The 23,743-nt window shown below is 53.1% G+C and overlaps 1 protein-coding gene across 4 annotated transcripts; it reads left to right on the top strand.

Moving 5' to 3' along the window:
* Positions 1 to 21,798, top strand: TPM4 (tropomyosin 4). Of its 4 annotated transcripts, none has more exons than XM_027038212.2 (9): positions 1 to 240; positions 5,636 to 5,761; positions 10,835 to 10,968; positions 13,062 to 13,179; positions 13,592 to 13,662; positions 14,574 to 14,649; positions 16,142 to 16,204; positions 16,290 to 16,359; positions 17,358 to 17,627. In XM_027038212.2, exons 1-9 carry the CDS (start codon positions 127 to 129, stop codon positions 17,438 to 17,440), a joined length of 855 nt encoding a protein of 284 aa, XP_026894013.1. In that variant the 5' UTR covers positions 1 to 126; the 3' UTR covers positions 17,441 to 17,627. The 4 variants fall into 4 exon arrangements, with proteins under 4 accessions (XP_026894013.1, XP_026894012.1, XP_026894015.1 ...); XM_027038211.2 differs by lacking the exon at positions 17,358 to 17,627 and adding an exon at positions 20,363 to 21,798 and having other exon boundaries at positions 39 to 240; XM_027038214.2 differs by lacking the exons at positions 1 to 240; positions 5,636 to 5,761 and adding an exon at positions 6,049 to 6,332.
* Positions 21,799 to 23,743: the final 1,945 nt, after the last annotated feature.

Here is a 23,743-nt window from a genome sequence, read left to right as displayed (position 1 = left end):
CGGCAGCGGGGCGGTGCGCCCGGAGCCTATAAGGGCCTCGCCCCCGCCGGGCCGCTCAGTCCGACCCGACCCGCAGCGCAGCCCCCACCCCGCAGAGTCCTCTGCGCCCGCACCCGCCGCCCAGCCATGGAGGCCATCAAGAAGAAGATGCAGATGCTTAAGCTGGACAAGGAGAACGCCATCGACCGCGCCGAGCAGGCCGAGTCGGACAAGAAGGCCGCCGAGGAGAAGCGCAAGCAGGTGAGGCCCCGACGGCTGGGCCGCGTCCGGCTGCCCACTGCCGTCTCTGGGCTGCTCCCAGCCTGGAGGCCGGGTGCTGGGCCGGGGTGGGGGGACTCTCCGAAGCCTCGGTCCCCGGAGTCAGGAGGGGGACAGGGGGCGACGCTCCGGCTGGGAGCGAGGGGGACCACTGTCTTTCCAGGGCCCCCGAGCTGGGAGAGAGAGGTGGCCCCAGCAGGGCCAGTGTGAGCAAAGTGAGAGAAAGAGACTGACGGAGACAGAGACAGAGAGACAGAGAGAGGGCGAGCGTGAGCACGAGCGCAAGGAAGGGGTCTTTGCGCCGGACGCGTGTGCAAGCTGGTGCGCGTAGGTGTGTTGGGACGAGGGCGTGAGCGTGGAAGTGTGTGCTAGGAGGGGGTGTGGCCAACACCGTATGTGAGGGTGTGTTTGCGAGTCTGCCAGCGTGTTGGTGGTGGTGTCACCGTGGGCTCGTGTGTGCGGGCGAGAGGCCGTGCGCTTGTGCCAAAGTTGACATGACAGCAATGGAATGTGTGTGTGTCGGGGAGAGCGTGTGTGTGTTCAGGTGACTCTATTTGTATTGGCGTGTGTGTGCACGTTGGGGTGATTGTTTCTATCGGTGTGTATGTGTGCGCGTGTCAGGGTGTGGAGCTGTGCGTGAGTGTGGGTGACCCTGGCCCCATGTCAGCGCATACCCAGGTATGTGTGGACCGTGGGTCCACACTGGTGACCGCCCAGGAAGGGTGGCCGCGTGTGGGTGCGTAGTGGGGCCAGCTGTGTCCAGCTGCTGGGGGAAGCGGGTGAGAGTCTGGGGACTGGGCTAGCTGGAGACTCGAGGGTGAAGCTGAGAATCTCCATGCATCTCTGTGTATCTCAGGTGCCCCTGACGTTGCTGCTGTGAACCCAGAAGGGAAAGGTGGGGCGACAGTGACAGGCAGTGGCCTTGGACTCAGAGCTCCAGAGACGAGCTTTCCAGGAGGCTCTGGCAGTAGGGGTGCATCAGGGAGCTAATGTGGCCAGTGGGCAGGGGTCTGGGCTGGGCAGTCCCAAGGCCAGGGCTTGGGGCAGAGCAGAAGTCATTTGTCTGGGTCTGGGCGGCCAGATCAGCCAGAGGGAGGAGGGAAGGGGGTGCTGCTCCTCCATAGCACCCTGCCCCCCACAGGGCTCATCCACCGCCCCAGGCTCAACCGTCCAGCCCTCAGGGGCATCAGGGTCTCAGATAAGTCCCGGGAGCCACCCAGGACAGTGACACTACACTCCTAGCCCTGCCCAGCCCATACGCCAGGCCAGCTTGGCAGGGAAAAGGGCAGGCTGTGAGCTCAGGCTGGCCCTGTTTCACAGCCCGGTCGCGGGGCGCCCTGGAGGGAAGGCCTTCTGTGCCTCAGTGGCCCCACGTTTGAGACAGGAAAGTGACCGTGGTGCTTCCCTCATGACCATGGGAGGATGAGAGGTGACTGCAGGTGGAGCCCTCGTCCCGGTGCCCCGCACAGAGTAAGCACTCAATAAATGCAGGATTATTTCCTGCTCCACCCTACTTCCCCTTTGGGCCTCCCCATCCCCCAGTCTCCCCGGGCTTCCTAAGAGCCTGTGACACATTGGGAGAGGCCAGCCCTGCCCCAGCGCTCCCTGCCACACTCCCTTCCTCCCTCCTGGTTCCCCTCCCTGGCAGATACAGCCGCCCCTCTTGTCCTGGCCCTGAGCTGCCTGCTTCCATCCATCATTTAGCCCTTGCCATGAGATGCTTAGGTGGGGATTCAGAGAAAAGCGAGTTTATGGCTCTAATTTTCACTAAGGTGTGGGTGACTGATACAGCATAATCTCCCCAGGCAGACACAAATTCAAAAGGAAAGGCTTCTCAGAGCCTTCAGCCAGCTGTATGGCTCCAAAGCAGGGACAGGTTCTCTCACCTTCAGCTGGATTTTTATTCTGTTCTTGTTTCTCCACGAAGCCACCCACTGGGGTGGGCTCGTGCTTGAATCCAGGCTGGATCTTCTAACTTTGACTCAGGACACATTGCTGCCCCTCTCTGCACCCTCAGTGTTCTTATCTGTGAAATGGGGCACAGGCTACCTTCTGATGGCCAGGCATGGAACCCAAGATTCCAGAGGCCCAAAGCAGAAGCCACATTCCCATGGGGCGGATGGCCTGTCCTGCCTGGGAACAGAGGCAGGAGGCAATGAGGGACTCAACTTACCTGGAGAGCCTTTATGCTTCAGGAGGCCAAAGAGCGTGGGCCGTGGGGCCTGCCTGACCCTTGGGGACCCTGCAGCAAAATCCCAATTCTAGGCCCTGTTTGTCCAGTGTGGGAACAGGACCAGGAGGCCCAGCCCCCCCTGCTTCCTGCCCGCTCCCCTCCCAGGGCAGTGACATCCGCCACAAGTGGCCTTTGACCCCACATCCTGCCTCAGCCCTGCCCTAAGGCCCCATTTACACAGACTAAGGTGTGCAGTCCATGACCTTCCCAGCTGTTTTACAGGCAGGGAAACTGAGGCCCAGAGAAGGAAGTGACTTGTCAGAGACCTCCCAGAGCCAGGCCAAGGCCACGCGACCCCCGCCCCCCGACCCCGACCCCAGCAAGGTGCATACACTAACACACACTCTGTGCTTAGAAACCGGACAGACAGAAAGAAACCCGGTTTGTCAGTCTTATTTATTTTTCATACCTGGCTCCAACCGCTGAAGGGTTTGGGGTTGTGTCATTGATTCATTCTGCGCATTTCCCCTGGGGTTCCGCGGGGAGCCCTGGGCCCGGTGCCATGCTGAGTGATACTGGGGCTCAGAGGGACCTCAGCCCGAGGCAACTCCAGGGGAGCCCAGGCTGGGAGAGACAGAGCCAGACATGGAGGGACGCTCCCTGCCTCAACAGTCAGGGGTGGGCCAGAGGGAGGGACAGGGGCTGGGAGGGTCCAAGGTGGGCGGTAAGGCTCTGCCCAGGGCAGCAGGGCAGGCTGCTCAGGGGAGGGGGCAGGATGTGGAAGGTAGGCAGGAAGAGGGTGCACTGGGCAGGGGGCATGGGTAGCCTCCAAGTCAAGCGAAGCAGCTGTGGAATCAGTCAGCCCCTATCTGTACGGCCCGGGGACAAGTCCCTTCCTCATTCTGGGACTCAGTTTACCCTTCTGTGACATGGAGCTTTAGTGAAACAGTACTTGTAGTGTGCCTGGCACATTCTATGAGAGAATGCATGAGGGAGGGGCAGAAAGAAAGGGAGAGAGAGAACCTCAAGCAGGCTCCGCACCGTCAGCACAGAGCCCAACATGGGGTTCGAACTCTTGAACTGTGAGATCATGACTGAGCCAAAATCAAGAGTCCGACGTTTAACCGACTGAGCCACCCAGGCGCCTCAGTGTGCCTGGCACATTCTAAATGCCTCATGGAGCCCTGCCCACATTACCCCAGACCCCGCCCCTTGTTGTCCAAATGTTGCCGGAAAATGTTGTCAAACACTCAACCATCTCAGCACCTGGATGAACCCAATGCTCCAGAACTTGCTCTCACTCTTTGACGTTAAGAGAGCGCTCCGCTGGGCACATAGGTGGCACCTACGAAATGCTGCACCCCACAGATCCTTCCAGAGGAAGTCAGGTGGACGCTGGGTCACGCTGACCTGTCTTTAAGGAAATTGGCTCATTTTCTCAGTCAAGGCAAAAGTTTCCCAGCAGCTACTGGGGCACTCAGAGACCACCAACCACATCAAGGCTTCCATTTTACAGATGAGGAAACTGAGGTCAGAAAAGGGGACAGGGTATCATAGAGCTGGGATTTGGAGCCAGGCTTTTGGGCTTATTGCCTGAAGGTCCTTCCTTCCACTCCCTTCCCCACTCCCTAGCTCAGCAGCAGGACACTCAGTGGCCCTGAAGACGGGACAGGGGGCCTTTTAAGAATCTATACCGGCGCCCCCCCCCCCCCCAGGCAGTTCAGTCAGTTGATATCCGCTCAGGTCATGATCTCACGGTTTGTGAAACGGAGCACAGAGCCTGCTTGACATTCTCTCTCTCTGTCCCTCCCCCACTTGCGCGCACGCTATCTCTCTCTCAAAATAAATAAATGAACATTTAAAAAAAAATTTGCACGGGCACACACACACACACACACACACACACACACACAGCATCTGGCACATTTTAGACATCACCTCGGGGGTGAGTGTGTAACCCAGATCAGATTCAGAGCTTGACCTAGAAGTCACATCAGCGTTTCTAACATACCTTCTTCGGGAATTTAGAGAAAAGAAGGAAGTCAGAAAGGGATGCAGGAAAGCAGGCCTGGCCTAAGGGCCTGTTCAGAAGTGGATTCAAATCCTGTGCTGTGTGTTCTGGAGAAAGTCATTCTACCTCTCTGGGCTTCCTGCTGGGAAAAGGAAGCAGGAAGATGAAGTGAGGGCCTCCTGCCCATCCTGGGAGCATGGACAGGACCGGGGACATAAGTCAGATCAAAGCACGAGCTGGACGGGCCACCCCAGACCAGAGTTAGGGGTAGGGGAGGGAGGTACAGCCTGGAGGTGATGGAGAAAGCTGACTCTTAACTGGTGTGGTGGAGGGCGATGGAGAGGGAGAGGTGAGGGGGCCTGTGGTTTGTATCCCACAGACTCGAACTTTTCACACTGGGAGTGCCCAGAGAGCAGCAAGTCTCCAAGGTAAACAAATAGAACTGAAAATTGGGGGGAAGTAGGGGACATTTTAATTAAAATGAACATAAGCCAGATGTGCAATAATTTTAAAGGTTTAACTTCTGCCTTCGAAGAAAATGGTCTTTGTGGGGGCATCTCTCTTCTGGCCAGGACCCCCAAGTACAGGAGTGGAGCGAGCCTGAGCCCTTCAATCTTTCAGAGTATTTTGTGAGACAGTCTGAGAACCACTCTCTTGGGCAATGGGGAGCCACAGCAGTTCTTGGCAGGGGGAGGGCAAACATAAGCTTTCTAAAATTTTTTCTGGCTGCCAGTGTAGGAGGCAGAACTGGGGGGGGGGGGGGTGGTACAGGCTGGGGCTTGGGGGACAGTCCAGGCCCAGAGTATGAGAGTCCTATTTCTGCCTAACCGGGGATCACCAGCAGGCCACACCCCTGAAACTGGGATGCAAACCTGAACGTGTGTTCCTGGGAAATGGTTTCAGGCCTTGTTTCCCAAAAGCTGTGATTGATTCTGAGAGAGCATCTGGGACACCCCCCCCCCCCGCCCGCCCCAAAAGATAAGCACAGCTGGTCCCAGGTGGTGGGAAGAATGTGAAAAACCCTATTAACAGGTAGCATTAGAGTGGTGCCTAGTGTTGTTATCTCTGTTGTGCAGATGAGGCAACTGAGGCTCAGAGGGAGAGAGACGGCTCTTGTGAATGGGGGGTGGGGGGCGCCCCTGCGCCTCGGGCACGTGGCCCCCAGGCTGACGCGTCCCCCCATCTGTCCCCAGGTAGAAGAGGAGCTGACGCACCTCCAGAAGAAGCTGAAGGGGACGGAGGATGAGTTGGACAAATACTCCGAGAACCTGAAGGACGCACAGGAGAAGCTGGAGCTGACGGAGAAGAAAGCCTCCGACGTACGTGCGCAGTAATGGGGACGCCCGCGGCTGGCCCGGGCAGGAGCCCCGGGGCCGGACGGGCTGGCGGGCGGGCAGCGCCAGGAGGAAGAGGAGGAGGAGGAGGAGGAGGAGGAGAAGGAGGAGGAAGAGGAGAAGGCGGTGCCTCCCGGCGCTTTCTCCAAATAAGTCCCGAAAAGGGGCACTTTCCAGCAGCTGTGGCCAGCGGTGCCGACGTCAGGCCCTCCCCCAGCGGTGCTGACGTCGGCGGCCGGGCCGGGTGACCTCATCGCCCCGACGGCGGCCGGGCCGGGGGCGGGGAGAGGCGGGGGCGGCCCCGGCGCAGGCAAAGGCTCGGGGAGCCGGGGCGCGGCTGGTGCAGCTTTCGCCGGAGCCGGAGCCGAGCCGAGCGCCCGCCGCTGCCCGCCGCCCGCTGCGTGCGCCTCCGCGCCTCCGCGCCATGGCCGGCCTCAACTCCCTGGAGGCGGTGAAACGCAAGATCCAGGCCCTGCAGCAGCAGGCGGACGAGGCGGAGGACCGCGCGCAGGGCCTGCAGCGGGAGCTGGACGGCGAGCGCGAGCGGCGCGAGAAAGTGAGAGCCCGCGCCCCGCGCCCCCCGGCCCAGCGCGCGCTCCTTTCTCCCCTTCTCCCCGCGCCGCCCGCTTCCCGCGCTGCCCGGTCCTCCCCCCCTCCCCCACACCAGCCCGCCTTCGCGCCCTCCGGCCTGGCCGCTCCGGGATCGCGGACCCGCACCCCCCCCCCCCTCCCCGGGCGGCCTGCTGAGACCCCTTCCTCCGCGATCGTCCGGCCCGGACCTGGGGCGGGGGAGGGGGCGCCGCCTCCGGATCGGGCGTGGCTGGCCAGGCGAGTAATAGGGGGATGGGGCCGGGGAGGATGCGCGATCCCGGAGTGGGGAGGGGATGGGGGGGGGCGCCGCGCTGCCATCTGACTCCGGGCTGGCGCCGGGGTCCCGGGTAGGGGGTGGGGTGGGGGGGACCGGCGACTGGACCCAGGAGCGGGAAGTGAGAGTGGAAACATTGAGCTTCCATTGTCTGGGGTTGGACTGGCCGACACGGACTCGGGGGAGGGGGGGGTGAGGGGCCGTCGCACTTTCTCCCTTCTTACGCGGCTTCCCGGCTCCAGCTGAACTTTCCCAGCTGTTCCCAGGGGCGCGGCGACGACGTGTCGGCTCCTGGCGGGGGGCGGAAGTTCAGCCCAGAGCCGCCGGCCTTTCCCTCCCCAGCTGGTCCCTGCTGGAACGGCCGCCGAGCGACGGCCGCGGGACCCCGCCTTCCCAAAGGATCCTAGGAATGTTAGCTCGGGGCCCTGGACCCGAGACGGTTTTGTGTGCCTTCGCTCCACGCTGCGGGGCCGGAGACAGATAATGGGGCAGAACGAGGAGGCGCCCTCTTCGCCCTCTCGGCTTCCTCTGACCGCCCCTCGGGGCAGGACAGATGGTGGCAACTCCTGGGGCTGGGGAGAGATCTGGATTCTAACGCCGTCAAGTACTTAACCGCTAGGAACGCGTCTCCCCATCTGTAAAGCAGCGGGGACAGTACCGACCCCCTAGGAGAGCTGGGAGGGTCCCAGGAGTAAAACCTCACTGCAGAGCACCCGGCGCCGAGTAGGTGCTCAGTTCCTGGGCTTATTTTTCCCCTCCCTGTAACCTCAGAAGAGCCCACAGTCTGATGGAGGTGAGGGGTACAAACAGGGCTGGTTAGCCTACCCGAGGGGTTCAGTGTTCTGTTGTGGGAGCATCACAGGGAAGCCGCCGCTCGGTGGGGTAGGCTTCAAAATGGAAGTTGAGCATTGTTCTAGAATAAGGCTTTGCTGGGAAGAGGGACTTAGGTGTGCAAAAAAGTTGGAGAGGGCCCAGGGCCCCTGAAAGCTGGAGTGTTGAGAGGAAGGGTGAGGACCCCAGAAGTGGAAAAGGTGTCATGTGTATTGTCAAGGCTGGAGGCGAGCCCCAGGCGGCTTCAGTGTTGGCCTGAGTGGAGGTGTTTAATCCTGTAAGTTGCTCTGGCGTGAAGAGGCCTCAGAAACCTGGTGCAAGCCTCAAACAGTAGCTGGTTTGGCCTCTTTCACACAAGGAACCGGCATAACCCTCCCTCTGATCTCATCCCAAGTCATCTCGCTGGAGGACGATTACTTCTGCTTAAAAATGGCCCTCAGCCTCGAGCCAAGACATAGGAGGAGGACAGTCCAGTTGGGAGGAAAGATGTTTTTGGAAAGTTGTGGACTTCTTAAAAAGTTTGCTTTTCAGAGCATGCGCCTCTTGGTCAGGATGGGGAAGTCTGAAGAAAAGTTCCTGGGCAAAGGAACTGAGCCCAGAGAAGGGAAGAAAAACCCAAAAACACACAACAAAAAACCTTTCTCAGTCTCTTGTGGAGAAAACCAAGAGCCGGCGTGTGGCAGACTTCTGGGTCTCCTCCCGACAGCTGGTTTCGTTTAGATTTTTGTGTGATTAACCGACATCTTCCTGTTCCTTTGCCACATGTATCTAGCAAGCCTCTTTTACCTTATAAGGGAAATCCTTTGTAGAGTGTAGAAGCTTTGATTGCAGGAAGGGGTGGAGCCCAAAATGACTAGCAGTGACTAGCAGGTTTTCAAAAATACATATATATGTATGGATGTATATCCTCCTATGTATCAGCGTTCTTTCAATTCCAGGCGGTTGAAAGTGTGCCAAAAAGCATGGTTATCAGGACTCAGAATTCCCCACGTAAAGAAAGCCTCGCTTTTATTTTTTTGAAGACAATTCATGAGTCAGGCACCTTTGTTTGATGTTAAAAAGCAATTCCTTGATTGCTGGCGGGGATGGGGTTTCTTTTGGGGAGGGGTGATGAGAATGTTCTGGAATTAGGTAGTGGTGCTGATGATGAGGTTTTGCTCATGTGCTAAAAAACTGTTGGGGGAAAAAAAAATCAATTCCTGCCCTGTTGCTGAAGGAGTTAAAGAATCATGTCATCAGAAAGAATAAAAGGCACCCACTCATTGGAAGGGGTGGGTGAGTTTCTTAAAATAGTTCATCGGTGGTTTTAACAGAGGAAGTTGCGATCAGAGACACCTGTGGGAGTTTTCTCTCCATCTGCTGCTAAGACTCTGGAGCTGAGAAAAGTTTCCTGATTCTCTGTGTTTTTCAGCATCTCTGGCCTCATTCTTTTACTCCATTTTTTTTTTTTTTTTTGCTGTATAAATTCAGGGGGCAGTGGGGGGGAGCCTGGGTGGCTCAGTCGGTTGAGCGTCCAACTTCAGCTCAGTTCCTGATCTCGCAGTTCGTGGGTTCGAGCCCCGCATCAGGCTCTGTGCTGACAGCTCCCAGCCTGGAGCCCGCTTCGGATTCTGTCTCCCTCTCACTCTCTGCCCCTCCCCTGCTCGCGCTCTGTCTCTCTTTCAAAAATAAACAAACATTAAAAAAAATTACTAATAAAATAAAACCAAATCTAGCACAAACTGATAGAAAAATATTTTTAAAAAATTCAGAGGGAAGGCAGTGGTTTCCTGCTAATTTTTATGGTTTTCCCCATTCAGAGATTATTTGTCTTGATATGAAGAAGCCAGTGTAGCTTAACACGTCTTCCCTCAGTTGAGTCAAATCTCACCAGCTCTTTAGTATTTCTTCCTGAGGGTGGCTGGCCTCGAAGCCCCAGAGGACTCGGGTTTAACAAGGGAAGATCTTGCGGGGGGCTGGGTTTCGTGAGACCATTTCTCACCAGTTCTGTGACATTGAACAGAATCACTTCACCTAACTGAACCTCTCAGATTCCCCACCGTAAAATGCTGGAGGATTTTTTTTTTTAAGTTATTTACTTTTGAGAGAGACAGTGAGAGAGAGTAAGGAAAGGGCAGAGAGAGAGGGAGAGAGAGAATCCCAAAGCTCTCACTGACAGCGCGGAGCCCAACGTGGGGCTCGAACCCACGAACCGTGTGATCGTGACCTGAGCAGAGATCAAGAGTCGGACACTTAACCGGCTGAGCCACCCAGGTGGCCCTATAACACTAGAGGATTAAGTGAGGTGAAATCATGGCAGTAAGAGCTGTCCTTTTGTGGGACTTCCCACATGCCGGGTAGAGTCACTGCCACACCCTTCAGTTATGGGTCTTCATGGTGCCGGGACCAGGGTGGGGGTGGTTCAGAGCAGTGAAGCAACCTGCCCGATGCCACATGGCTACGCAGAACAGGGATTCTGACCTAGCACTTTATGAGCCTGGAGTTTCTGCTTTTATGTATGCCACCATTTTGCCTTCCTTGTAGGTGAAAATACCTTGAAAAGCCAGTATCCCTGTTCAGACATCCCTCTCGTGCCTGTAACCAACTTTTCTTTCTTTCCTTCCTTCCTTAACATCTGTCTGTCCCGTCATCTCTGGGCCAGACCTCGTTCAAGGTTGTGTTTGGACCCTGCTGCTCTCCTCCCTCACATTGTGTGGCCAACATTTAACTGAAGCTTCCATATGCTTGCATTTATCTTGCCGTGGAAGTGACTGGGAGCAGAGCTTTTTATTTTACTTATTTATGTATTATTATGTAAAGTTTATTTATTTATTTGGAGAGAAAGAGCACGCATGGAAGGGGCAGAGAGGGGGAGAGAGAGAGCCCCAAGCCGGCTTCAGTCCACCAGCAGGGAGCCAGACGTGGGGCTCTAACTCACGAACCGTGAGATCATGACCTGAGCCGAAGTCGGCTGCTTACTGGACTGAGCCATCCAGGTGCCCCCCACCCCGCCGGAGCTTTTTATGGGACAGGGTGGAGCCAGGGCACCGGTGGCCTTACTCTCTAGGCATCCCAGAGAGGCCAGCACCGTCTTCTCACCTCCTGTGGTATATACTCTTCTCTCTTCCGTGTTGACTTGGCTGCCCAACCCGTCCTGGGATGCACACCTTTGTCACCGAGAGGTGGAAATTCCCGAACATTTTCAGGGAAGATCATACAGAAATCTCCACATGGGAGCGTGAATCCCTTAACTGCCTGCACTCCCGGGTGGGCTTTGTCAGGGGAGGCGTGGTAACCGAGGGACGAGTGCCGTGTGCACTGGGGACTCCTGGTGCCGTCTGGCCTTTTCCTTCTTAACCCAGCTGCACCTCTCATCTCCCCAGGCCGAAGGGGATGTGGCCGCTCTCAATCGACGCATCCAGCTTGTTGAGGAGGAGCTGGACAGGGCTCAGGAGCGACTGGCCACAGCCCTGCAGAAGCTGGAGGAGGCAGAAAAGGCCGCGGATGAGAGCGAGAGGTGAGGATGCTTCTAGCCTGGCAGCTTCGGCATTGGCTTCTCGGAAGCGGGGACTGTGCCGCGGGGCTGACCTCCCAGAGCCGGGGTGAGACCGAATGCGGGTGGTGTGGACGCGCGTGCACACACAGACCATGCACGGCAGCGCCTTGTCAACTGCCACGCCGCGTAGGGGCATTTGTCATCCTGGTGGTTGTGAAGGAAACTCCCGCTAGAGAAAATTTAAAAAATGGGTAGATGTAAGACTTGCAAGTAGGACTGTCACCAGAGACCGGTGCGCAGAGTGCCGCTTCGTGTGTCCTCTGAAAGCCACCGTGCATCTCATCTCGCTGGTCACCTCCAGATATCAAGTTCCGGGGGGGATGGGAGAGGCGGGGACGGGCCACCCTCGAAATGGGCCGCGTGCATGGATGCTGGTTAACCGTGCCGCCAGGCAGGCTTCAGGCTGCTGGGCAGTGACAACTGTACGTCAGGGACGCATGCAAACCACCTCTGTGGCATGCATTCGGGGCTCTGGCGGGATGCTCTTTCCTCCGGAGCAGGCTAACTCTGCACGCCTCGGCGCGGGCTCTGGAAGACTGAGGGCAGATTGTGTAATTCACAGAAGCAGCCGTCTCTGTGCGGTGGAAAATGGGTCCCTTGTGCGGTGATGGTGTGGGCCAGGCCAGTGGTCATTCTGTATCTGCCACACGATCCCAGCAGGGTTCTCGTTTGGCCGGTCCACGGTGGTTTCCTGGTATAAACCCCTCCAGGGGATTCGTTTCGGATGGTGCTGTTGTGGCCCATACACCGGAGATTAGAAACTACTTGGGGAGTCTTGGAAATTGACTCTGCCGGTTGCCCAGACGGGAACTTTGGGCATGCTCGAGGAGGCTGTGCTGCTGCCGCCAGGAAGGGTGAAGGGCCCGGCCACAAGTTGCTCGGGGCTGTGCCTGGGGCCTGGGTTAGCCGCTGCCCGCGTTCACGGTCAGACCAGCCTGGCCAGATGTCTCCCTTCCAGGAGTTGACCAAACCCACCTACTTGTGTCATGTCACCAGAGGCCTTTGGGGACCCCCTTGTTGGAGACGGCTAGTTTTGATAGAATTCTGTACGTGGGAATTGGAGGATCTAGATTCCAGTCCTTCCACAGCCACGTACTAATTGTTGGGCAAGCCACTTTGATCTCTCCAGAGCTGCAAAGGTTTTCCAAGTCTGCCCGTCCACAGAGGTTAAGGCTCTGTACAGATGGGAAGGGCGTTTTGAGGAATGGGAGCGACAGCCCGAATGGAAGTATTATTAAACAGCAAGACGTATACGGTCCTCCACTCTGGGCAGGCATGACGCACATCAGTACGTTGTCCTGGGTTGGCCTCTTTTGGGGTATCTGAGCTGCCCTAGTGCGCTCCGAGCAGTGCGGGCCAGAGTGAGCTCGTTTCCTGGTAAGCCAGCTGCGTTGCAGATTTCCAGCTGTCCCCGGGACACTATCCTTTCCAAATTGGACGCATCCACTTCCGTTCGGGCCGTCCTCACCCCTCACCTTGTTGGTACCTGCCTCTTACCTGGTCTTCCCGTTCCTCTTTCTGGCTTCCATTCACTCCTGCTTTTGAAACGCTCCTGGGGTTCCCCTGTGTTCTCTTTTGGAAAGCCTCCCAGGACCCATACACACCTCCTCCCCCAGTGCAGCAGAACTCATCATTCCCACAGCCGTGCTGGCCCAGACCCCTCATCCCGTTGTGGTAACCGTTGGCGTGTCCGCGCTTCTTACTAGTCGGTGAGGGGCCGTAGAGGATGGGAGCTGGGACCCTGGAGCCAGATCACCAGGGTTTGAGTCCCGGCCCTGCCACTTACTAGCTACGCAGCCTTGAGCAGGTTACTTGGCCTCCCTGTGGCTCCGTTTCTTCCTCTGCAAAGTGGGGGATGAGGTTCCTGCCTCGTGGGGCAGTTGTGAAGGTGAAGGCCAAGGTGAAGTGAAGAACACCTCTGCAATCTTCTGTGTGGAGCACAGGTTCTTGGTGGGCGTCAGAGAGGTGCTTGGATGAGCAGGTGTCTGGAGGTATACGAGGGTGGTAATCTGGTGGGAGGGGGGCGGTGGTAATGACAAGGTTGCTCCTTGCAGAGGAATGAAGGTGATAGAAAACCGGGCCATGAAAGATGAGGAAAAGATGGAAATCCAGGAGATGCAGCTCAAAGAGGCCAAGCACATTGCCGAGGAGGCCGACCGCAAGTACGAGGAGGTGAGCGGGACAGCCCCGGGGCCGCCTGAAGGAAGCGCCTGGTTGGGGCAGCTGTCCTTCTGCGTCCACATCTGTTCTTCCGGAGATGGCCACTCGGCTAGGAGACGATCTTCCACAATGCTAGAAAGTCCCTGGGAACTCTGTGGCACTTGTCTGACTTGGTAGGGAGACCCACTGGTCAGATCACGTTTTGTCCCGCAGCCGGGTGCTTTGGCACGGTTTGGCTGACATTGGGAATCCTGTGGGTCTGGGGACCTTGAAAGTTCTGTTGCTCTCCTGCTGGCCTCCGTGGTCTGCTTCCCTTCCTGTCTGCCTCCCTCCAGGGCCAGAGTCTTCACCGTCTGCAAGCGGGGAGGGGGGCATCCTCCTAGACGCGGTTGTTGGGGTCCCAGTTGGTCCTTTCTGTCCGCAGGTGGCTCGTAAATTGGTCATCCTGGAGGGCGAGCTGGAGAGGGCAGAGGAGCGCGCAGAGGTGTCCGAACTGTGAGTGGCAGAGCGGGACTGAGAGGGACGGAGCGGGAGGGAGTTGGTGGCACTGGGAATTGACTCCGACTTGGTAAGGCCAGTGCTCAAGCCAAGTGGAGGGGCATCTGGGACTCAGAGCTCAGCCCCTGCTCCTCGTCCCCATGGCTGACAGGGTGTCTGTTCTTACTGCCCTGGGAAGCGCTTGCCTACGTGTTGACTCTTCCCACAAAGGTATTGGGAAATAGGAGTGAGACAGGCAGGAGCAGAGAGGCCGGGAAGTCCTATTTTCCCAGAGAGGATGATCTCAGGAAGCTGTGCCTTCTTCAGAGAACATTTTTCTCTGAAAGGCAGGCTTCCCTGTCGTGTTTCACTGCCTTGTTCCTGATGTCATTGTTTGGCTGGGACACATTCCTGGGGGAGGAAAGGTGAGAAGCTTGACCACAGTCACGCAAGCTCTAGGGGAACAAGAATGTCTCCCCTTGGTCTTGGGTGAGGAATCCAGCTTCATGGAGCATCCCGCCGCGCCGAGAGAGGGGAATCCGGCGGATCCTTTCTCCAGCCTGCCTCCCGGAGGGTCCGGTGCAAACTGATTGCTCTCTCCTCCCGTGCTCCATGGCATTGTTGCACCTTCTGGAGTCAGCCTCATAACTCACAGATTTCACAAGTCCCAGTTGCCTCACCCCTGGCGAGAGCCCAGGAGTGCTTTACAAACCTTCCAAATACTCCTCAGCCTGCTGTGCCCTTGCCAGGCACGACAGGGTTTTGATAAGTGCACAGCACTCCGGCTCAGAAAAAGCCATTAACATTTTTCCCCCGCATTCCTTCTGGGGGCCCTAGGCAGCGGGGATTCCTCCTTTTTGAAAACCTTGAGGGGAACTGCCTGCTATGAGGGTGGATAGGGTGCCAGATTCCTTTGTCTCTCTGCACAGAAAATGTGGTGACCTGGAAGAAGAACTCAAGAACGTCACGAACAATCTGAAATCACTCGAGGCTGCCTCTGAGAAGGTTGGTGGCTGGCTTGAGTTGGTGATTTGTTGGACTTAATTTCTTCCCCCCCAAGGAACACGGGAGCATGCCCAGGGTCTCAGGGATCTGACCTGTGTTTGGTAACAGTAGCTTTGCTGCCCAGCCACAAGGTTTTTCCCTCCATAAAAAGAGATGTCCAGTGGCCAGACTCCTTCTTCGGTGGGGTCTTGGTGCCATCTTCGTCCCCACCTTCTACAAGGGTGGAGATGGAATATGAGATTGGTACCTGGTCAGGCACTTCCTAGGGAGAGCTGAGCATAATTGTATAAATACAGAGCCTCACTCTCAAATGATTCCCCTGGATCCCCCAGAAATACACTCTCACAGGTCAAGCAGCAGATACGAGAGGTGGAATTGGGCTTTTTAGGCTGAAATAGTATCCAAAGCAGTCATTACCGGAGAGAACCACATCAGGAACAATGAACACACCCCTCCGTGGCCTGCCCTGTGAATTCCCCATCTTTATTTCTTCCTCACCCTACCCCCCGCCCCCCGCGCCCCAGGGCCCTCCAGTTGCACTGAACATCTAGGTTAGGAGTTTCTTGGCTGTATAGCCCCGCCTACTTCTTTTCCTATCCTGTGGTTCATCGTGTTGGTCATAATTACTCAATTAATGATATGCCTTCCTTGCCAGATTGTAAGTTTCAAGGACCGGGAGTATATCTGTCTTGTTTAGCGCCGTGTCATTAGTACTAACATGGATACTAAGATATTTGATGAGCAAATGTAGCTTATGTGTGCGTGCCAAATGCTGTCCTGGGCCATGGGGGTAGATGTAACAGCGATGATATGGCTTCTGCTCCTCAAGGGCTCAGAGTCTAGTTGAGTTGAAGAGACTGGCCCTGTAATACAATGCTTGAAGACTCCAACAGAGGGACCTTGGAAAGTTGGGAAATGTGTTACAAGCAGGTGACGTGTCAAAGGGCTATAAAGCATGATGATTGCCAGGAGCTCAGATTCCAGAGTCAGGTTCCAGTCATGGCTTGGTCACTTCCTAGCCATGTGACTAGACAAACTACTTAACCTCTCTATGACTCCTTACTCATCTGTAAAATGGGATTGGGGATATCTGGCAACGGAGCAAGCAGCTATAAAGGTTAGCTAGTGCTGATCTGAGTTGAACCTGGCGAAACAAAAATAATTTCTGACATGTAGTGACGGGGAAAGGAGCATTCCGTGCTGAGGCAGGGGGCGATCTCAGGCCTGAGGCTGGGAGACTGGAGAGTGCGCAGGTTCCATCCCAGAGGGCTCCCCTACAGATGCGCTCCTCAGTCTTGTGCCCATCTCTTCTGCCCGGAAAGGTGCTGCTGTGTCCACTCGGCCTCCTAGGCGTGTTCGTGGTGCTTCAAGCACACACTTTTCTCTGAGGAGCAGAGAACCTACATTCTTTTCTTTTTTTTTTCTGTTTCCTTTCTTTCTTTCTTTTTTGGTCCCCCCCTCTTTTAAAGTACCGCTTTGGTTTCTCCCGCAGTATTCTGAAAAGGAGGATAAATACGAAGAAGAAATTAAACTTTTGTCCGACAAACTGAAAGAGGTGAGCGTGACCGTACCCGGCTAGTTCAAGTTTCTCTTGCGGCTGGTCTCGAAGCCATCATAGTGACTCCTTTCTTTTCCTCCAGGCTGAGACCCGTGCTGAATTTGCAGAGAGAACGGTTGCAAAACTGGAAAAGACGATTGATGACCTGGAAGGTATGACACTGCCATCTCATTGCATTTTTTTCTGCCTCCCCCTGCAGGACAGTCTCCTGGCAAGTGGGAGGAGTCTGTGGAGGGGCTGAGCTGGGCTTTGTTCCTCTTAGGAAAGTGAAGTGCAGGGTGAGGGCACAGCAGGAGGTCAGAAGCACAGGACAGGACCGTACAAGTCAAATTCAGCCTTGGGTCGCCACTTCTCAAGAAGTAAAAGATCTCATGCTTAATTAGCTCCACATGTGAATACGGAGGCCCAAATATGGCTGATTTTAAAAGTCTTCAGAATTTCCTTCAATTTGCTCATTCCTGAGAGAGGCCTTGCATTTTTAAAATGCCTTACATTTTTACAGAAGCTCTCTCCCAGAGCGCTCAAGAGTTTATCACAGTATGAGAAAATGGAAGCATAGAGAATGTAGAGACTGAATAAAGACTCCAGTCTGCAAGTCTGGTGCCCACATATGCCAGAATTTCTTGAAGAGTTCCAACTTAAAAAAAAAACAAAATTCTGTCCCGCATTCTTCATAAAATAACCAGGAGATTCCAGAATCTTGGGATTCAAACATCTCCTAAAACCATCTGTCAGAACTTATTCCCCAGACTGTGTGTCCAGTGTTTGGTTTGGGAGGTGACGTTTCCATATTAGGGAAAATCCCCCTGTTCCAAAGTATGTATAACCTTTGGACTGGGTGACATCACTGAAAGTCAGAAATAACCTGGGGCGGGAGGTTGGGGGTAGACGCTGTGTTCATTTCTAGTCTCCATTCTTTCAAAGGTTCATTATAGCTAATCCCCTGCAGGGCCCCAAACCACTTGGAAACCTCTCCGTTGATCTTTTGTTTTCTCGTGTGTTTGACATAGGACACAGCTTTCTTTTAGTTCATGCTTTCTTTTCTCACTTTTGTTTCCTTCCTGTCATTGTTCATCTGTGGCACTCCATTCCGACCCTCACGTTCTGTCCCCTGTACCTCTTCTTCCGAACTGTCTCCTCCGCCCGCTAGATGAGCTATATGCTCAGAAGCTCAAGTACAAAGCTATCAGCGAGGAACTGGACCATGCTCTCAACGACATGACCTCTCTCTAAGAGGGAGCTGGGGTGCCGCCCTCTGTCCTAGCAATACTGAAGTTTGCCTTCTCACTGTGGTGCCTACAGTCCCGTGGGCTTCTCGAAGCTCCAGTGGTCTGCCTCCTGGTTTGGTCTTTCAAGCCTTCCTCTGCTGTGTCTGTGACTGTGTGACTGTGTGACTGAAATAAAGACAGGCCTCCTCATGCCCAGGCCCTCTCATTTTCATGTTCTTCCCTTGCCGCTTTTGAGCCGTAGCTGTGATGCCCTGGACCGTGGCTACAACAGAAAGTAGGTGGTTCCAATGAAGAGCTCATTTCAAAAAGAAAGTTATGCCCACATGATTCTTTTCCGACGATACGAAAACAAACGCCAATTTGGCATGAGCTCTCAAACATGTTGCTAGCGAACTCTGTCTGCGTGCCGATAGCAGTATTTCCTTAAATAGAAATTGTTTTTGAATGGAGACTCATCCGACCTCTTAAGCAGCTTAATAGAGTCAGCAGAATGTGCAAAAACTGGCAGGCTCGTGTCTACAAAGAGGCTACTCTTGAGCGGGTTTTGATCTACGGATTCAAAAAGCGGCAATGGCATTCTGTGGTCTCCTTATTCCGCCTTTTCACACGTGTTCTCTGTGTTACTCTCTGAGAATGGTGTCTAGGGTCCCCTATATCTTCATTGTTCACGGAACATCTATCCAGCCCTCCCAGTCCTGGGAGGAAGTTCACCAGGGAACCTCACCTCTATACCCTGCCCTTAGAAGACAACTATACAAGGAATTAAAGAGCATCCCATTAGCAGGGAAAGGGAGTGGAGGCTGCTGGAAAGCCAGACAAAGAGAAAGGATGCATTCCTGAGTTCCAAACAAAGTTGCCTGAGATGCTAACATCTCCTCATACTTGATTTAACTAGAACCGGGAACCTTGCCTTGGTTTGGTGAGCACTCATAAATTAGCCTGTGGGTACATTAAAAAAAAAATTAGCCTGTGGGTATTAAGAGGTCACACTGAAAGTGACCAAAAGCTCATACGTTTTTCCATAAGAACGCACGTTTCAAATATTTTTACCCACTTCTCTGTACCCACCCCCAAATTGTCCCAGAAACACTGACATGTTAGTGTCAAGTCTTGTAGACTGTCCCTTGGACCTGGGAGTGGCAGGAAAATCTCCAGTTCGATCGATTTTTTTTGTCACTGTAGCTTATTCCTCAGCCTGTGATTTCTTATTCAGGTGGGTTCTTTGTATTCACCCCTCCAAAGTCCATCTCCCTTAAACGACCCACACCCTTCTACTCCCAGCCTCTCCCTGGTGTCCTATCATCCCCCCTGAATTTTTGCATAAGCCACTCCCCTCACACACTGCCATACTTCCGCCCCTGGGAAAATTAGCCTATGAAGGGGTGTGGGTGTTTTTTGTTTTCTCTCTGTGTATATTTGTTCCTGGGACTTTTCCAGACCTAGGTATCCTCCACCCTTTGAAATAAATGCAGCCCTGCTTATCCAGTCGTTCAGCTTAACTGAGCAACTAGGTGGAGCCTCATGTACAGAGATTAGGGCTACAGAAATCTACGACTACCTGTTATTTTATCTCACACCTACCACAAAGTAGATGCCAGGGAATCTAAGTGGTGAGTTGAGGTCAGCATCTGTAGTGGGGAGGCCTGGGTTTGAATCCCAGCCCTGCCATTTCAGCCGTGGGACCCTGAACGAGCCACTTCACTTTTCTGCAAAACAAAAGCGATGTCTTGGTTGGTAAAGATTAGGAGAGACCATGGAGACATTGGCTCACGCCGAACTGGCGCCGTCCGTCCAGATTAGTCGGGCCCAGGTCACTCCTTCTTTCTGACAGAATCCGCCCAGATCGTAGCAACTTGAGGTTCTAAGGGCTTCATCGGATGAAAGGCCCAGCGGTTGTAGTTGAAAGATTGCCACCTTCGCAGCCTTTTTTTTTTTCCTTTCTGAAAATGTCCAAGCTGATCCTATCACATTTTTAGGAGGCATTTTGCTTTTCTCCAGTATTTTAATGATTCTTGGCCTAGTCCTCTTATCAGCCATCACTCACTGCAAACCGGTTCTGTCCTGAGCTCTGTCACGCACAGCTCTAAATGGCATCTCACTGTTTTAGTTTTTAAATTTTTTATTTTATCAGCTCAGTCATTTAATAATTCACCCGTAATCTGACTTAGATTTTAGTCATGCTGCATTTCTCTGGGGTTTGACTACATTGCTGTGGACACACGGACACAAAAACACAATTATGCCTGGAATTTAAATGGCCGTTCCCAGAAGCTCCAACGGAGAAAACGGGTTTCAGGATTATAGTTTCCTACCAAAGGCCACCAAACTGGCACTAGGGGAGAAATGTCCTGTTTCCCAGATCTGATGTTTGTGTACCACTTCAGAAGTTCTGTAGGGTGTCTCATTTATTATCTCCTTGAGATAATCCCCACACCACACATTGTTGTCCTTATCCTTGACAGACGGGGAAACGGAGATGTAGCAAGATTAAATGCCTTATTTCAGAGGGACGGCTGGGGCTTACATCCAGGTGTTCTAACTCCAGACTGCCAGATTTACCAAGTTAAAACACAGGACACCCAGTTAAATGTGAATTTCAGATAGGCAATGAATAATTTTTTGGCCTAAGTATGTTTCATGCAACATTTGGGATAGACCTGTACTATAAAATTATTTGTCGTGTGCCTGAAATTCAAATTTAGTTGAAGACTCTGTGTTTTATCTCAAAACCGTATCTGACTCCCGTATTTGATACTCAAACCCTGTTATTAGATGGTGTTCTGCTATAATTAAATGTGGAGTACTTTCTCCGCTATGACTTTCACTCCGACGGTGTGGGGTTTTAGAAGCTTTTTTTTTTTTTTCTCTTAACAAAATTTTAGATGCTTATTAATTTATTTTTCCCCCCACTCTTAATCCTCCCCAGAAAAACTTGCCCAGGCCAAAGAAGAGAACGTGGGCTTACATCAGACACTGGATCAGACACTAAACGAACTTAACTGTATATAACCAAAACAGAAGAGTCTTGTTCCCACAGAAACTCCAGAGCTCTGTGTCTTTCTCTTCTCTTGTAAGAAGTTTCTTTTGCTATTGAAATCTTCGCTTTGCTGGAAATGTCAAGCAAATTATGAGTACGTGACCAAATATTTTGTATCAGAGAAGCTTTGAGCACCCCGTTAAATCTCATTCCTTCCTTTTTTCAAATGGCACCAGCTTCTTCAGCTCTATTTTTATCTTTAAGTTGCATTTATTCATAAGGTAGGCAGGGTATTTCATACTGAGCATACGCCTATAGAGACTGAGGGCGTTTGGTTCCTGGGAGAATAGGCAACCTTATACTTTCAAAAACCAACGCCAGTGTCTAGTCACAGGTGAACTTAAAAGGCCGCAGAATACATAACCTTCTGGGCCACTGTTGGTCACACGACAGGTAGCCAGGGACCATCCCATTAAAATGGGTAGGGATTTTCCATCCAGAGCATAAAAAAAAGGGAGGAGGGGGAAGAGGGCTTGCCTTGTGGGAAGTCATAAACCATAGATCAACCTTATCATCCTGGCTCTTTCCCACACACCACCATGCAGAACAAACATCCTCTGGGCAGGTAGCATGAGAATGCTTGGGAAATCATCGTAATAATTACCCAGATATTTTCTGGATAGATCCTATGTTCCTCTACAGGTTTCTTTCATTCTGAAGTTCTCTGAGGAGCAGATCTCTTATTCCAATAATGACCCCTGCTTGTCTGCTCTGATCTGAGACCATCTGCTTAGCAGGAATGAATGTGGCAGAATTCAGTCTCATTCAGAGAAGTCCTATCAAAAAGACTGCGAGCCATCAATAATTGAGCAATGCTGACAACTACTGGGCAGAAGGGTCCTCTCTGACAGCAAAGTACACATAGAGCAATGGGCCTCGCTTCCTCTCCTGTATACTTCCGGGAATAGCAAACTGAAGATTTACTTATGTAGGACTTTAATTCCTTCTTCAGGACCAAGTTAATGAAAGACCAAGAAACTCCTGATTAAACTGGATATGGAGCATTTTGTAGGCACAGCTGCATTTTGGCTTTGTTGTCTTTCTGCTTTCTGGGGTAACATCTCAGAGCTGAAACATTCCACATTCCCCAGCAGTGTGGGGGCCAACTCAAGTTTACAATTCTGACAAAATCACCCTGCTTCTAGCTTATCCAAATTCTCTGCCCCTCACTCCTATTTATTAAGCATCACACTACCCAGAAGGTACACTAGCAAATTGTGCAATTAAATAAAACGCACACCTTTCATTTAGATTCTTGCAACTGTATCATATGTAATAGTATCACTTTTTCTACATTTTGGTCAAATAAATTTTTACATAAACTATCATTTGTGTGAACTTTAGAATGTGTTTGGGGGTGGGGGGACACATAAGGTATTCTGGTTCAGCGAACGTTAGTAGGATGGAAAGATTACTGTGCCAAGATGATTAACAAATGTTATTTGCTTTATACTGTGACTTCATGAAAGGGGATTATTACCTCTATATTCAGGTGAAAGCACTTGGCCTCAGTAATGCAAAAGCTCCTGTCTTTTGTTATATACCCAGTCCCGCCTAAGCCAGGCTGTGAAGAATAACTAGGATTTTAATAGATGAGACAGGAGCAGGGAAAATGGTCCCTGTTGCTTGAGTCAGGAAGGCACAAGGCCTGCCTGCGTAAGGCTTCTGTGTGTTGCGTATATAAAGGAAGGAAGGAGGAAAGTTGGAAGGCAAACTGGTCCATAGTGATGAGAGCCCCAACTTAATTTGGTCAGGAGTGGAGAGCCGCTGAAGACTAATCAACAAAGAAACACATTAGGAAAATCCACTTAGTCATTTTCAGGAAGGACTAGAATGGGGGGGTAGACTAGAGGCGGTGTGGCCAGTTAGGAAGTGGTTTCAGTTAATCCCAGATAGTGCTTGCCTGGGAATGAAAAGGAAGTGATCTGGAGGAAGATAACTTGAGACAGCTGACTGGCTGGCCGGTAACTAGAAGAGAATGTCAAAGGTGACTGCAGTTTCATTACCAGAATTGCTTTGATACTGGTCTCACGATCTGATGGGATAAGGAGTCAAAGAGAATTGAAAGCCAAACATTCGTGTGTGTAGACAATTTTTTGCTCACCAAGTGCAATTAAAAACATTTCCTTGGTGTTCAACATTTGGCGGACGCTGTGAGCTTGTTTCGATGGCAGAAGCGGAATGTCCATGAATAAAGTATCCTCCCCTTCCCTAGGTGCCCTACCATCGCTAGATTCAAGTTCCTTCTCTGCCTCCTGCCCACTCCCTGGGGCTGCAGTCTAAAATCTAGATACTGTTACAGTCCATCTGGAGTCTCGCATTCAACAGAAGTATTCAGTGTTTGTTAAATTGATCTCATGTCTCAGGGAGCTTCCCAATCCCATGAAGTGTATGCGGAACCTAGGGCATACCTAGGCATAACCTAGGTTAAGGCCAGATGGCAATGACTTGATCCCAACCGACCACCAACAGGTAGTGGATAAGTGTTTTAGAACAAACATACCACAGAGTGAAATCTGGATTGGAGAATAATCCAGACCAGTGCAGAGAAGAGCAAGATTCAACAACTACTAGAACCCACATGTGAGGGTGAAAGAGAAGTGTCCGAGCGGGCTTCGGTTTCACTCGGAAGGTAATTCAGGCCACGCCAGTCTGAGGAGAAGTTGACACGTTCGGTTGTGGACCTGTCAAAGTACCTTTGCCAAGTCCACAGAGCAGCTGGACACAGAAGGATGGCCGGGCTATGTGGATTCCTCCAAGAATCACCTGTGCGGAGATCTCAGCAGCCACAGTATTGAAGGAGATCACCCAGAGGGCGGAACAGACCTAGAACCGCGAGGAACTCCTAAGGGGCATGCGGAAACCCCAAAGACTGCCATGGGATCTGAGCAGCAGCGTGCAGGGAAGGGAGGCGTCACGGCCGAAGAAACCAGCCAGTAGAACGGTCCAAGTCCCAGGAAGGTGGTCGGTAGCGCCCAACGTTACAGACGCCAAAGCGGCTCTGCTTGAAGCTCTCCCCCGCCCCCCGCCGCCCCCCAGCAGCCAGATCAGCGGGGCTGGCCCTAGAGGGAGGCAGGAAGGGCGGCCAGGGCCGGCTTGGGCAGGAACCTTATGTGAGTCTAGACGCCTTCCCAACGCCCACCTCTGACAAGCAGGACACCACCCGGATCTCAGGCCTCCGAGGCTGGCGTGTCCCAGCTCAAAGCCACCTTCCCACTCTGGAGCCCGGGAGGGTCCCTTAAGCTCTGGCCTCGGTTTGCTCAGCATAAA

The sequence above is a fragment of the Acinonyx jubatus genome, chromosome A2 (genome assembly GCF_027475565.1).
Source record: "Acinonyx jubatus isolate Ajub_Pintada_27869175 chromosome A2, VMU_Ajub_asm_v1.0, whole genome shotgun sequence".
NCBI lineage: Eukaryota > Metazoa > Chordata > Mammalia > Carnivora > Felidae > Acinonyx > Acinonyx jubatus.
This window is presented reverse-complemented; position numbering and strand designations above follow the sequence as displayed.